The 12,787-nt window shown below is 47.2% G+C and overlaps 1 protein-coding gene across 1 annotated transcript; it reads right to left on the bottom strand.

Moving 5' to 3' along the window:
• Positions 1 to 2,020: 2,020 nt before the first annotated feature.
• LOC139790304 (asparagine--tRNA ligase, cytoplasmic) lies at positions 2,021 to 12,479 on the bottom strand. Its single transcript, XM_071731940.1, has 15 exons — positions 12,348 to 12,479; positions 11,951 to 12,033; positions 11,736 to 11,801; positions 11,540 to 11,632; positions 11,239 to 11,328; positions 10,923 to 11,001; positions 10,202 to 10,272; positions 9,868 to 9,954; positions 7,390 to 7,611; positions 6,962 to 7,161; positions 6,382 to 6,517; positions 5,271 to 5,384; positions 4,742 to 4,873; positions 3,987 to 4,118; positions 2,021 to 3,391 (listed from the first exon to the last, which is right to left on the bottom strand). The coding sequence occupies exons 1-15, from the start codon at positions 12,388 to 12,390 to the stop codon at positions 3,260 to 3,262; spliced, it is 1,680 nt and encodes a 559-aa protein (XP_071588041.1). The 5' UTR covers positions 12,391 to 12,479; the 3' UTR covers positions 2,021 to 3,259.
• Positions 12,480 to 12,787: the final 308 nt, after the last annotated feature.

The raw sequence follows: 12,787 nt of genomic DNA, 5'->3' as shown, positions 1-12,787 counted from the left end.
TTGGTGACCAGCAGCACCCCTGCACAGCGTTTTGCACAAGAGGTGACTGATCCTCCATCCCACCACCTGCTGAGGTGCAGGGATGCTGGGGAGCAGAGGCGGCTGTCGGTGGGCAGGAGGAGTGGGACAGGGAGGCACCTCTGATCCTCACTCACTCTGTGTGCTCTGGGGCTCTCACTGCTCACCCTGGTGCCTTGGTCCTTTGTCCGTGATATAAACTCAGCCAGCATCACTGCAGGACCTGTGCCTGAGGAGCAGGGGGGCCAGGAAGAGCTGCAGCTCAGGCTGGAACAGGACACAGAACACAGACTGCTCCTGGCTTGTCAGACACACTGGAGAGGAGCACAGAGTTTGCCTGGTAACCTCCATTCCCAATAGAAACAAGTATTTTCTTTCTTCCCTTCATGATCAAAAAACCTGAACCGAGCCCCTGTGATAAATCAGGAACCGTGCCAATCCTATTTAACAAAGCCATGGTGTGTTCTGGAGCAGCATTTCATCATTACCACATTCCTGCCAGCCAGGTTTCAGCGGCTACCTAAGGAATTACTCCTTTTTATTCCACGGGTAAAAAAGTCTCATTCAGAGACTTTTCCCATGCAGATGGTGAGCCCAGCACCACCTCTGCGCCGCAGGCAGATGAGGGAACTGCACAGCAGTCCTCGTTCCACTCGGCTGCATCTTTCATCCCAGTCACCTTTTAAGCTCCTTATCTGATCTGCCTCTTCCAGGAGCACCTCTTAAGTCCTCAGACCTTCCTCTAGTAGCTCCCCTGATACAGAGGCTTTTAACCTTTACAGAGCAGCTCAGCCCTGCCAGTTTTAAGGACAGAAAATTGATTGCCAACGAATGATGTTTTTCTAGTAGTATCTTTTCCCAACCCTTCTTCTCTCTTCCCATCACTTCAGGCACTTGAAGGACATGTTTTTAATAGGAAACCTTTCTAGGCTCATAAATTCTTAAATATTCTGAATTAGAAGCCTCTTGAGCTCTCCTCTACCCCTAAGCCACCCCCAAAACATTAAAAAAAAAAAAATCTCACAAAAACAAAACCCCAAAGGGTACAATTGCTATTTGGTAGCATGTTCAACTCGGGGTGGGTTGACTTTTCCTGCAGTTCACTGCTACTAAGCTGTCAAGTATATACACTTAAAAGTAAGAAATTGGTAAGATTTTGATGCAGTCAAGCATGTTACTTTGTCTCCTCTTCCTCTAGTTTTAAGTTCTTAACATGCAGGCAGCCACCCCCAAACCACAGAAAATTTAGTTCACTAAATACTTCTGTAGGCATTTAAAGGGATCTTTTAAAGTTCTATGTTCAAAGAATAACTTACCAAAAGCAGAGAAGGGCAAGCATGAGAGAGCCAGAACATGTTACTGATGAACATTTTCTTCCATTTTGGCAGCAAAAGGCTTGGGGAAATCTGTGAAAATGGTGAATCCAAAGGTAGACAAGGAAGAAAACCACCTCATTTCTTCAGACATCTGTCATTCACCCTCAGGCAGCCTGTACTCACCCCCTCAGCCCCAACGATCCCCAAGGCATTAAATCCAGATGTTTAGGAGCTCTGGAAACCACCTCCTTTCTTCCAGTTGTATCAGGAGGTGAAGCAGATGTTACCTGCTTGCAAACCCGGCCTCACTTCAGGCAGCCACAGACACAAGCAGGCAGAAGTCACCACAGCTCCCCCAGAGCTGCTGCATTGGCAACCAAATATTCAGCACCACATTAATTCTCACCTATCCTCTCTACTGAGGCAGCTGAGGAGGTCTATCCAAATTATAAAAATTCATGCATTTGAGTTAATTCATGGAGATTTAGTTTAAAAAGAAAAAAAAAAAAAAAAAAAAAAGCTAGTTCCATTTTTTTTTCAGTATGTGTTTACTGCACCTGAAAATTCACTTTTCCTGTCCCTTAGCCATGCAGACAGTGCCTGGAAAAGGAGAGGGAGCTATGGAGGCTACCTGAAAGGAACAGGACAGACATTACAGGCAAAGAACTGCTGCCTTGCACACCAGCTTATGTTGCTAGAATTTATTGGCTGCTGACTTTAGACCAGTTCATATATGTAACATGCAAGATGCAGAAAACCAATCATTTATTACAAAAATATGGATATTGCACAGCTCAACGATTCTGTGAATGGCAAACTTGGATCAAGTCTTGGTGCAGGGACCAAATGATGCACCTAGCAAATTTTTTTTCTAAAATTTCTCTAGTAAAAGGGATTGCTTTATTTATGACTCAGAAGCACACAGATGACTCAACACATTAAATATTTCATTAATCCTATTTGAAAGCTTGATTACAGCCAGAGAAGCTGCTCAGATGCAGTAGCACAAGAGAACATGGTGCCAGTGAGGAAACAGGGAACTGCTCTACAAAGAAAACAAACTTTAGCAGGCAGGAAAGCACTTCTGGAACTACAGCTCTAGATGTAGAGAGGACAGCAATCCAGTCAGCACACAATGCTGAACTCCAATTGCATTTCAAAGCTACCAGTTTGCTCAGGTCTCCCCCCAGTCACTTCTGGTTTGCAACACCAGCACCCCACAGGGAGCAGGACAGAGCACAAAGCCTACCTCACCACCAACCTCAGCATCTGGAGCCAATAAATAATCTGAAAAAAAAGAACAAAACAAAAAACCCCCAAACAATCCAACCCAAGAACCCAGAGGGGAGCTCTGCGCTCAGGACTACACACCTTGCTACTGAATCAACTCAAACAGAACTTCCAATAGAACAGTAGGAGCTAAAAAAGTGCAGCACTTAATGCAATTATTCCCACTTTTAAACTTTTCTGACCTAAATAAATAATGTCTCTTCATACCATTCTCAGAGATGAGTATTTGGAAATCTGAAGAATGTGAAGGCCTGATTTCTCCAACATGAAATCACAAGAGAAAGCAAATTAAAATGAAAGCAAATTTAAAAATCAAATACCCAGTATATTTTAAGTTACAGAAGTTAAAAGCAGAAGCATATCTTGTTTTTTTAAACAACAGCTTACCAGGATCATTTTTTTATGTTGACTTGAGAGCGTAAAAGTATCTAACATTTTTTTCTAGGGCTTCTTCCAGCTAATTAGTAGCATTTTTCTTTACAAAAAAAGGGTTCAAATTTTCTTTCCACACCCTAAATCAGCATTTGTATCAGCAACAGGCTGCAGTAAGTTTTGTTCTCAGAAGGGCTGTAGAACAGCAGAGTGTCTGGTTGTTTTCCAGGGGGCAGCTGCTGAGTTTCCTGGGGGGTGGTGGGCTAAGGTTTGCAGCGCTGCACAAAGCGTGGGTAGAGGCAGACATCTCGGATGTGGTGACGATTCAGGATCCAGGTGAGGAACCTCTCCAGTCCCAAACCATACCCACCGTGAGGGCAAGTGCCATATTTTCTCTGTGAGATTAAAATCAGAGGGTAGATATTATTAAACACTGTGTTATTTATAACTGCAGTAGTACCGCCAGAGAAAAACAAAAAACAAACAACAAAAACTGAATGTTTCCAAGCTCATTTTCTGAATGCTGAGGAAAATGGACTCTGCTCTTTCCAGGCAAGGTATCTGTGCTTAGCTGTCCTGAGTGTCCCGGGGTAGCACAAGGACTCAGAGAAGAAAAAGAAAGGTGAAAAATAAAGTCTTGATGATTCTTCTTTTACCACCTCCTCCCCTTCTCTCCTCAGGCTAGCTAGGGCTTGGCTGTGCAGGCCTGTGAAACCAACCTCTCTTTATCTAACACCAAGCACTGCCAGGAGGAACAGACTTGCACAGACCAGTCCAAGAAAGAGGATTTGGTGAGGGCAGCTGCAGCACAGAGCAGTCCTAAGAGAAGGGAAACTGCTGCCTTTTGCACTTTGCCAGTGGTTAAATGATGAGCTACCCTGCACCTCCAAAAAAGGGTTCCAATTTACCCTGCATCCTCTTAAGAGCAGCTAAAAAAAAAGTCACCAAGTATTCCTTCTGAGAGGCAGCAGATCAATGTGCTGTACAAACCTGGTCAGTGTACCAGTAGTAGGGTGTGGGATCGATGCCCTCTCTCTTGTAGCCTTCCAGCAGCTCCTCACTGTCCCAGATACGCATGGAGCCACCAACAATCTCACCAACGTTAGGCATCAACACATCCACCTACAGCACACAACAGAAGACCAAACTATTATGATTAAGCTGCCTGGAGGAGGGGGAGGAAAAGTAGCCCAAACTTAAAACCGTAATTCCATAACACCTTTTACCATGGAACTTTAAATCTCCACGACAGGAAGGCAATTATACATAATATATATATTTTGAATATATATGATGAATATATGAATAACCAAACTGACTGGAATCTCTAATGCTCTTGACCACACTGTACTGTAAAAAAAAAAATTAAAAATCCAGACCCAGCACAAAAGCAACCAACCAAAAACCACACCACGGAGCCCCAAGCCCATCAGCATTCCTAACCACTACCACTCTACCCAGGACAGCTGGTGGTCACACACTGCAGCCTCCAAGAAGTGACACAACTACTGTCACCAGACCAGCTCTCACCTGAGGTCAGTGAAGAACGTGTTTGACATCATCACTGACACTTTATTAGCACTTCAGAGGTGCTTCACTTAATTCTATGGGATCAACAAGAGGCACCCAAACCAAAATCTGGTATGAATTCTCCAAGATTTTCCCATAAGACTCCTTCCCTTTGTGCTGCCCCACACTGACATGCTGTCCTGAAGGCTGTGACACTGTGCAAAACACCAACTTACAGACTCTGTAAGGCGGGAGTCGTCGTGACAGCGCTGCATATAGAAGGACTTTATCTCTGCAGGAAATCGGCACAGCAAGATTGGCTCATTAATGGTGTCTGTCATCAGCCTCTCAGGAGCCTCAGGAATATCCTAAGATTAGGGAAGGCTTTATTAATATTTAAAGCCACTCCAGTACCTTGAGTCCCACATGTATCAGGCAAGAAACAAAGACAGTTTCAGCCCACACGTATCCACACATTCACCCCAATGTACCTAAATGCTTCACAATATATGTCAGGGGGAAAAAATAAAATTAAAAAGTATCAGTTTAGCTACATTCCAAGCTTTCCTCACATTTCAGAGAAAAAAGAAAACCTAATCTGAACTGTACTAACCCTAACCCAATTCCAAACAAAACACATTCACACAGCAACAGCCAAACTCCACCATGGTCCCAGCTTTGTTCTTTAGGGGCCTGGTCATCCCAAGTGCAGGGCAGTGGGATTCTGCTTGCTTTTCATTCCAAAAGAGCCTCGGAAAGACTTACTTCCCCAAACTCATAGTAAGTGCCATCATCCTTCTTCACATCATGCTCCTTTAACCACTCGATGGCTTCAGTGTAGTTCATCCGTCGGAAGGGACGCTGGGGGGGCTGGAAGCCCTGCAAATGGGAGCACACAGAAAGGCAGCTGGAGAAGTGCCATCTGTAAAGGAGAATGCTTCTCTAGCTGATCAGCAAGTCCACCTCCAGACACGACAGGCACTACTCTTTCCAGCTCATGCATCAGCAAGTTATTCCTTGATAGATAAAGAAACTGAGTTCAGTACTGAAAAGCTAGAACCAAACACAACCATCTCCCATGCCCAGTAAAGCTCACAGATGCTGAGAGATGGCAGAAAAGAGAGGAAGAATTTTCAGCACTCTTTCCTGTTCTGTATGAACTCATTGCACGTGTAGGTGTCAAGCTGAGCCATTAACAGAGATTGCAAGGCCACAAAAGAACATTTTTGCTCCCCTGTGCTTCAGAACCTGCTCTTTGTGAGGTGGGTTGTACCACGTCCTGGACTAGGAGCCCAAATTTCAAGCTGAACTTCCATGTATTTATTATGAAAACAGGTCAAAATAGCAGGGGTGCTGAGGCTGGATGTGCTCTGGGAGAGAAGCTGGTGACTAGGTCAGCAGCCTCAGAGCCATCTTCTTGGCAAAAGCAACAGAAGACAAAGGGTCTCTAACAAATGAAAACAGCCTTACAGAGCTGCACATTCCAGGGCAGAAAGTGAAACACCAGTTGTTTCATTGCTCCCTTGTGCTCCATCTGCAAGCACCAGCAGATCAATATTACGAGCTCTGGGACAGAGGTTTTTATTCCACTGGTACAGTACACATTGCAATAAATCCCACCACATTGCTGGCTCCTGGAACTTGCTAGCAGGGAACATCTTCCCCACAGCCCTCTGCTTCTGGAAGAATCCCACCAGCCCTGCAGTATTTTCATGCTTTTAGTGTTATTTAGCACTGTTATTAATAACAATTAATACCAGTAAGCAGGCAGAGAGCCCTGCCATGCCCAAATGAATGTGCTGATCAGGAAAGGCTAAAGATGACATTATTCTTTTCTTTTTTTGGCTCTTCATGAGTGTTCCACATTGCTGCCTACCGGGTTGAGGTCACGCAGTAAGCCTGATGCAGGAGACTTCAAGACTCTGTCCACTACATCACAAACCAGGTTCTCCAGACGGTCCAGCAAATCCTCAAAGGTTATGAAAGGACATTCAGCTTCAATGTGAGTGTATCTGAAACACCAGTTCACACCATTACAAAACCACAGACAAGCAACAAACCTTTAGCTATGAAAAAAAAAAAATTACCCCACAAACCAAACCACACATTTTTGTCCCTTTTTGTTTCTCCCATTTCTACACTGTAAAAAAAAGTAAAGACAACAATATGCTTCTAAAACATAATAGCAACAGTATTTTTCTAAAAAGACAAATCTTTCTAAAATATGTGAGCTCTGCTTTGCCAAGAAACTCCTTCACTAAGAATAAATGTATTATGACCAGCTGGACAATCTCCAAGGCAGGGTAATAGCCCCCAAATATACTTGTGCTCAATCCTTCCATTAGCATTACACTGTTGTCAGCATGCTGAACATGATGTCACCCAGCTGCCTGCTCCTCCCCTGCTTTATGAACTCACTTATACATCACTAGCAAAGAAGAGTACTCTCTCCATACTCTGCCAAGTGCCTGCGGGTCCTGGACTGCTCAGCTCTGTATGACTGAGCAACACAGAAAACATCTCCTAGGGCTGGAATGCAGGTCTCCAGGTAGAGCTGGGAGGATTGTGTCAAGTAGGCCTCTTCACCAAAATAATCCAACTTGAACAGGGTGGAGCCTCCTTCCACCTGCGTCTGGACTAAAGTCGGTGGTGTGACCTGTTAAAGAATTAAGGGCAAAGATAAGAGCAGTGACATAAGGCACACTCTTCCAGAACACCTACCAAGCCTTTGCATGCACACACACAGGTACTCCAGCAGGCCAGAGAGGTGTGCAGGCTGTGTGGGAATCCTGCTGTCACGCTCACAGCCTCACAAGTGCCTGCACACTCAGCTCTGAGGCCAGCACACTCTGGTGGCAGCTTCCCAGGGCACAGCCACACTTACTTCATAGTATCCGTTGGCAAAGAAGTGGTCCCTGAAGGCCTGCACCACCATGGAGCGCACCTTGAAGATCTTGGACATGTTCTCCCCTCGGATCATCATGTGCCTGTTGTTCAGCTGCACATCAACCTCTGAATCCTCGTTGAGCAGGTTGTCAGCCCCTCCTGCTGGGGACAGCCCAATGAGCTCCCAGAAATCACAGTTCAGCTCATGGCCCCCTGGAGCCTGCCAAGTGGGAGAGAAGCAGAGGAATTTCAGAAATCCACTTCTCGCCCCTTGGATGTCACCACCTGGCAGAGATGTCAATCCAGCTGAACCAGACAGATGCTCAAATCCCAACTGCAGGATTCTCCAGGGGACTGCTCTGTAGCTCAGTCACACCACACTCAGCAGTGCCACTTGTAACCCAGCATGGCTCCTCCAGACGTGGTGTGAAAGGGACACAGTACTACAGACAGATCATCAGAAGCTTCCAGATGCATTTGGTTTCAGTTTAACCTGTCACAGGCAGCGGGGTTTATTGAGCTGGAAGAACAGAAAGCCAGGCAGAGGGACACTACCTACTGCCTTCAATATTTAGTGGTTATAGAGGAGATGGAGCCAGACTCATTGGAGGTGTCCATCTCGACACAAGAAGCAGCTCACTATGGGTACAGACCAGGCCTCTCCATTCCTGGTCTCACCAGCTCCCCCGTGTGGGTCACAGCGGGCTTCTAGCTCCTAAAATGTTCCTTTTTCCCATTCATAGCATTTTCAGGGTATACATTCAAATTCCCAAAGGCTAATCAACAGATGTTTGCAAAGGTGATGGTTTTGTTCACTGACAGCACTGTACCCTTGTGATGAGGCACCAAAACACAAAGTGTGCCTCAATTCCAAGACATTATGAGCAGCTATGATTAAAAAAAACCACAAGGTTGTTCAAAAAAAATGACCCCTGTTTGGCTGCATTTATTTTTAGAAGTCCCAGCAGTGCAAGCTACCAAAGGAAATGAGATCTTGGTAACTTCTGGTCAGCACACACGACAGGGAGCAGGCTGACATTTAACTGAGCCTGGCGCTCAAACCCTGGGCTGATCTCCTGGGGACAGGACCCGAGTGGCAGGGACAACTACAACAATTAAGCCTATCCAAATGTCATCTGCAAAGCATGCCAGGAGTGGCCAACAGCATATGGCTGACAAGGAAATTGAATTATCTGCAGAGCACCCCAAAAGGTTAACACTGTGGCTTTATTTCACGCACCACAGTGAGGGACTGTGTTGCTCTAACATTGTTTAATACATCTGGGAAACATTGTTTGAAGCACTATCACACTCCATTATTTTTTTCAGACGTTTTCCTTCTCCCTCTTACATTACTAGAGTTAGTAAACTTAATCAAGAGTTCAGAGAGGAGAATGCAGAGTGCCAGTCCACACAATAAAGCTCACTACAAGAGTTGATCACAATTTCATATACATAGCTAAAGATGTAAGTTACAGACTACCAGATTAAAGGCACAGCTGTCCTCTAAATCTCAACACTGCTGCTTTGCTTTCTCCTTCAGAAAAAGGGACACTACTATAAGCAGCTACCAAGAGCTCATGTCTTAAAATGGACGACTTAAGATTTAAATAGAACAAACCTGGCCTGAGTGTGCTGCTTCTGCATCACAGGTTAAGTTTTGCAACACAGGCCAAACTTCCTTTGCCTCTCAGTCACCTCTTAATAACCAAGTCAGAAATCTCACAATAATTGTCAGTACATCTCCTGCTACAGGCCTGCATGTCCTGAGGGCTGCACTGAGTTGCTGTCACAGGTAATGGTTGCTAAAAGCTTCTCTCCTGCTCTCAGCTCAAACCCTCTCGTGGATCACCCCTCGTGCACAGCTGCCTATCACAGATGTAGCCCTAACTCCAGATTCAAACCATTTTATAAACAGTAACAAGCATGTAGAACTAGACTGGAATGAGAGGCACCAGGCAAGCATCTTATTTGGAGACATAAAAATCATACCCGCCCAGTCATTAACCCAAGACCACCATGACACAGTTTTACCAAATAACCCAGAGCTACCTGCCTGGTTCATCCACCTGCCAAGTGCTGGAGGACAAACTCAACACAGTGAAGAGCCTACAAACCCACCTCAGGAACAAGAGAGTGAATCCCAAATTCTTAGCCTCACAAAACAATAACTGAATAAACTTCTTGTTATGGAAAATAAAGCTACGTTGCTCCTTTACCTTTAAGGTAATTTTCCAGCATTATATTCTAAGAAATATCTATGGGACACAGCAGTGGCAAACTGTTCTGGCAAAGGGAACAGTCACACAGCTCACCTGTCACACACAGCAGCAGCTTTGGGACAGTTGTTCTTTTCTCTAAACCAAATTCCCACTGGAACAATCTAGCAACTCTTCTCACCTCTGCTTCCCCTTCCATCAGGAAAATGAGAAAGGACTTAAGAAAAGGAGAACCCAAGCACAGCCACTCCCCATACCTGCTTGCCCTTGGGAAGGAGTTTCAGAGTGCCATACACTGCAACACTGCTCTCAGTGGAGAGGATCAGCCCATTGTAGCACTGACACTGCAGGGAGAGACAGACAAAGGCACTGTGAGGGTCACTTCTTGCTTTCAGATCTCCTGTGACACCTACTGGAGTCACAATTCAGATTAACTCTGTCAGGCTCTCACACTGACAACAGCACCCTCGTGGCAAGAGATATAATTGGACAGTTGGTTTGGGATAACTCCTAATGGTCTACAGCAAACAGGTGAGGTCTGAACACTTCACTCATTTAATGAAAGATCAGGATTAAATTGTCACAACTTACCAGTTCATCTGAAAGGACACACTGGAGAAAGCCTGTGCCATCTCTCAAAACGATGAACATCAGATTTTTTCCTAGTCAAAAAGAGAAGGTAAAATACCTGAGAGGTTTACTCATCAATGCACTGCAAGGGACCCACTCCCAAGACATCCCACACTGAGGTGCAGATCCTTACAAAAGGACTGTGATCACATCCTTCCCTTTATAAACCAGAGATGCTCCAGGTGAGCACTGAAGCACTGGCACAGTTACAGAAGCCTTTCACAGAGCTGTATTTTGTATAACAAGTTACGATGAGTCTCAACAGACTTGGGAAGAGATACCTGCTGGGATGGCACCACCGTGCCATGACCCTGGACATCCCTGTGGGACCATGAGCCTGTGTGCAGGACACTGACTGCACAGCCCAGGGTACACCCAGCACAGGCAGGGTGATGCCACTGTGAGCAGATGCTGCTTAGCTCCTCAGTTTGCAGGATGACTTTGAAATACAAAACAAGTCTTTTGAAGAAATTCTGCAGGACAGGCCACCCAACTTCTCAGCTACGACATGTCCACATGCTCACACAACAGGCAGGGTGCTCAGTGCTGAACCAAGAGGACACCAAACTGTGGCTCACACAAGGATGAGCAGGTGCTGATTCAGTGACCCCATCTGGAAGGCCCCTGTGTTTGCACCATCTCTCTGCAGAGGTTCAATAACTGGTAAATGCTTGGGGCTCACCTTGCCTCCGTAACCTGTGAATCCAGCCAAAAACCTTCACTCTCTGGCCTCTGTAAGCCCCCAGAGCACCAATCTTTACCTGTAAAGCAGGGAGCAGAAGCAATCAGAGACCAAGGTGTAAACTAAGAAGGTTCAGACACCCATCCAGTGCATGAGAAAGGCCAAAGCCTATGCACCAGAGGGGAAGGATAACCAGAAGAGCAAAGTCACATTCCTGGAGAGGAGCAGGACAGTGCCTTCCAGAGGCAGAGAGGGGATGGGATCAGGCTCTGCAGACAACACAGGCCATGGACCAAGCACACGGGATCTTACTCACACATTTTGGCTCTGGAAGACTAGGATCATTCTTGATAACAACCTTCTTAGCTTCCTCCAGGTTTTTCTCTCTTCTCAAGAGATCTTCTGCCTGGTTTAAAAAAAGAAAAGCCAGTACTGAATAGCTGTAAGCAGGTTCCCAAGTGGGGGAATCCACCACCTTCCCTGTCTGACTGGGGTCATCCCAACGTCCGACTGTCCTCATGGTGAAAAATTTTCCTCTTGTGTTCAAAGGGAATGCCAGCACTGCTCCAGGAGTTTGGAAAGGGAATGTGGAACGCTTCCCTCAATCTGCAGCTTACCTCCTTCTTCTCCTTGGCATCATTCTTCATCTGTTCCCTGTGCCACAGCTTTTTGACATTTTTCATCTGTGACTTTGAAATAATGGCCCATCTCTAAACCAATCCAAGAGGAGATAAGAGAGTATTACATCTGTGGCCCTTCACACACAGAAGCATTAAAATACTATTTACTAGGAAGCTCTTACTGCTACAGCACCTCGTTTTCTTTTTGGGAATCAACATAAATAGTAGGGAACGGTTCCTTTCCTGCTGTCATCAAAGCCTGAAAATGGGAAGAAAACAACAGATTCAGCTGGAGTCATCCTGACAGAGACCAAGCAGCCATCCCACTGCAGGCCAGGGCTGCAAAGCCAGGAATCAAGCAAACATCCCAGTGGGAAGGGAAGGGAAATCACCTGCCCCCATACTCACCTTCAGCACCGTCTTGAAGGGTTTCTTCTGTGTCCCATCACCAGTGGAGTCGTTTCCCTCTCGGTCAGACACATAGAGCTCCTCTGCAACACAAGAGCAGACACAGCACCCCTGAGCACAAACCCGCACAGAGGAAGGGGCAGCGATGGGACAGGGGGAGGCATCTGGGGACACAGGAGGATGTCAAATCCCCAGGGGTACCCGCAGCGACCGAAGAGCAGCAGCGGGGCAGAGGGGAGCAGGGTGATGGGCGGTCTCCATCCTAACCCCGCCGTGCCACAGCGGGACGGGACGGGACGGGACGGGCCCTGGCCCAGTGGTACCCCCCCGCTTCCTCCCCCCCTTCCCCGCCACAGCCGCTCCCCGCAGTCCCCCCGCACGGCCCCGCCGGGCTCACCCAGGCCCATGGCGGCCGTGGGTCCCAGCAGCTCCCCGGCCATGTTCCGCCGCACGCCCGCCCCGCCGGAAAGGGCCGAGCCGGCAGTCCCGCCCCGCGCTTCCGCCCCGCGGCCCAACCCGCACCGCCTGGCGTCAGCAGCCCGCGGTGACGTCAGAGGACACGTGCGGGGCGCGGTGATGGCGTCAGAGGGGTGGGTGTGTGTGCTGACGTCTCCGGTTCCGGTCCCGGCCCGGCGGCGCCGTAAGGCGGGACCCGAACCCCCGCAGTCTTGCAAAAACCCCGATGAGACGCGGTGTGTGCTGCACAGGGAGCGGGCGGGAGGAAACATCCCCGCATCCATCACCATGGGGAGCCACAGCACTCACACACAGCGTGGGCTGGGGCTCAGAGAGCAGCTGGACCGGACCCCTGCGTGGCCAAGGACACCTCCCGGGCTG

Source organism: Heliangelus exortis, chromosome Z (assembly GCF_036169615.1).
Source record: "Heliangelus exortis chromosome Z, bHelExo1.hap1, whole genome shotgun sequence".
Classification (NCBI taxonomy): Eukaryota; Metazoa; Chordata; class Aves; order Apodiformes; family Trochilidae; genus Heliangelus; species Heliangelus exortis.
Note: the sequence above shows the minus strand (reverse complement) of the source record. Positions and strands in the feature narration are given on the sequence as shown.

What these genes read in the sequence shown, in the direction of transcription:
- LOC139790304 (XM_071731940.1), bottom strand. Translation starts at nt 12,390, where the DNA reads ATGGCCGGGGAGCTGCTGGGACCCACGGCCGCCATGGGCCTGG. An exon ending in GTCTTCCAGAGCCAAAATGT is followed by an intron (nt 11,002 to 11,238) that starts GTGAGTAAGATC and finishes CCTGCTTTACAG; the next exon opens with GTAAAGATTGGTGCTCTGGG. An exon ending in ACTACTGGTACACTGACCAG is followed by an intron (nt 3,392 to 3,986) that starts GTTTGTACAGCA and finishes TTAATCTCACAG; the next exon opens with AGAAAATATGGCACTTGCCC.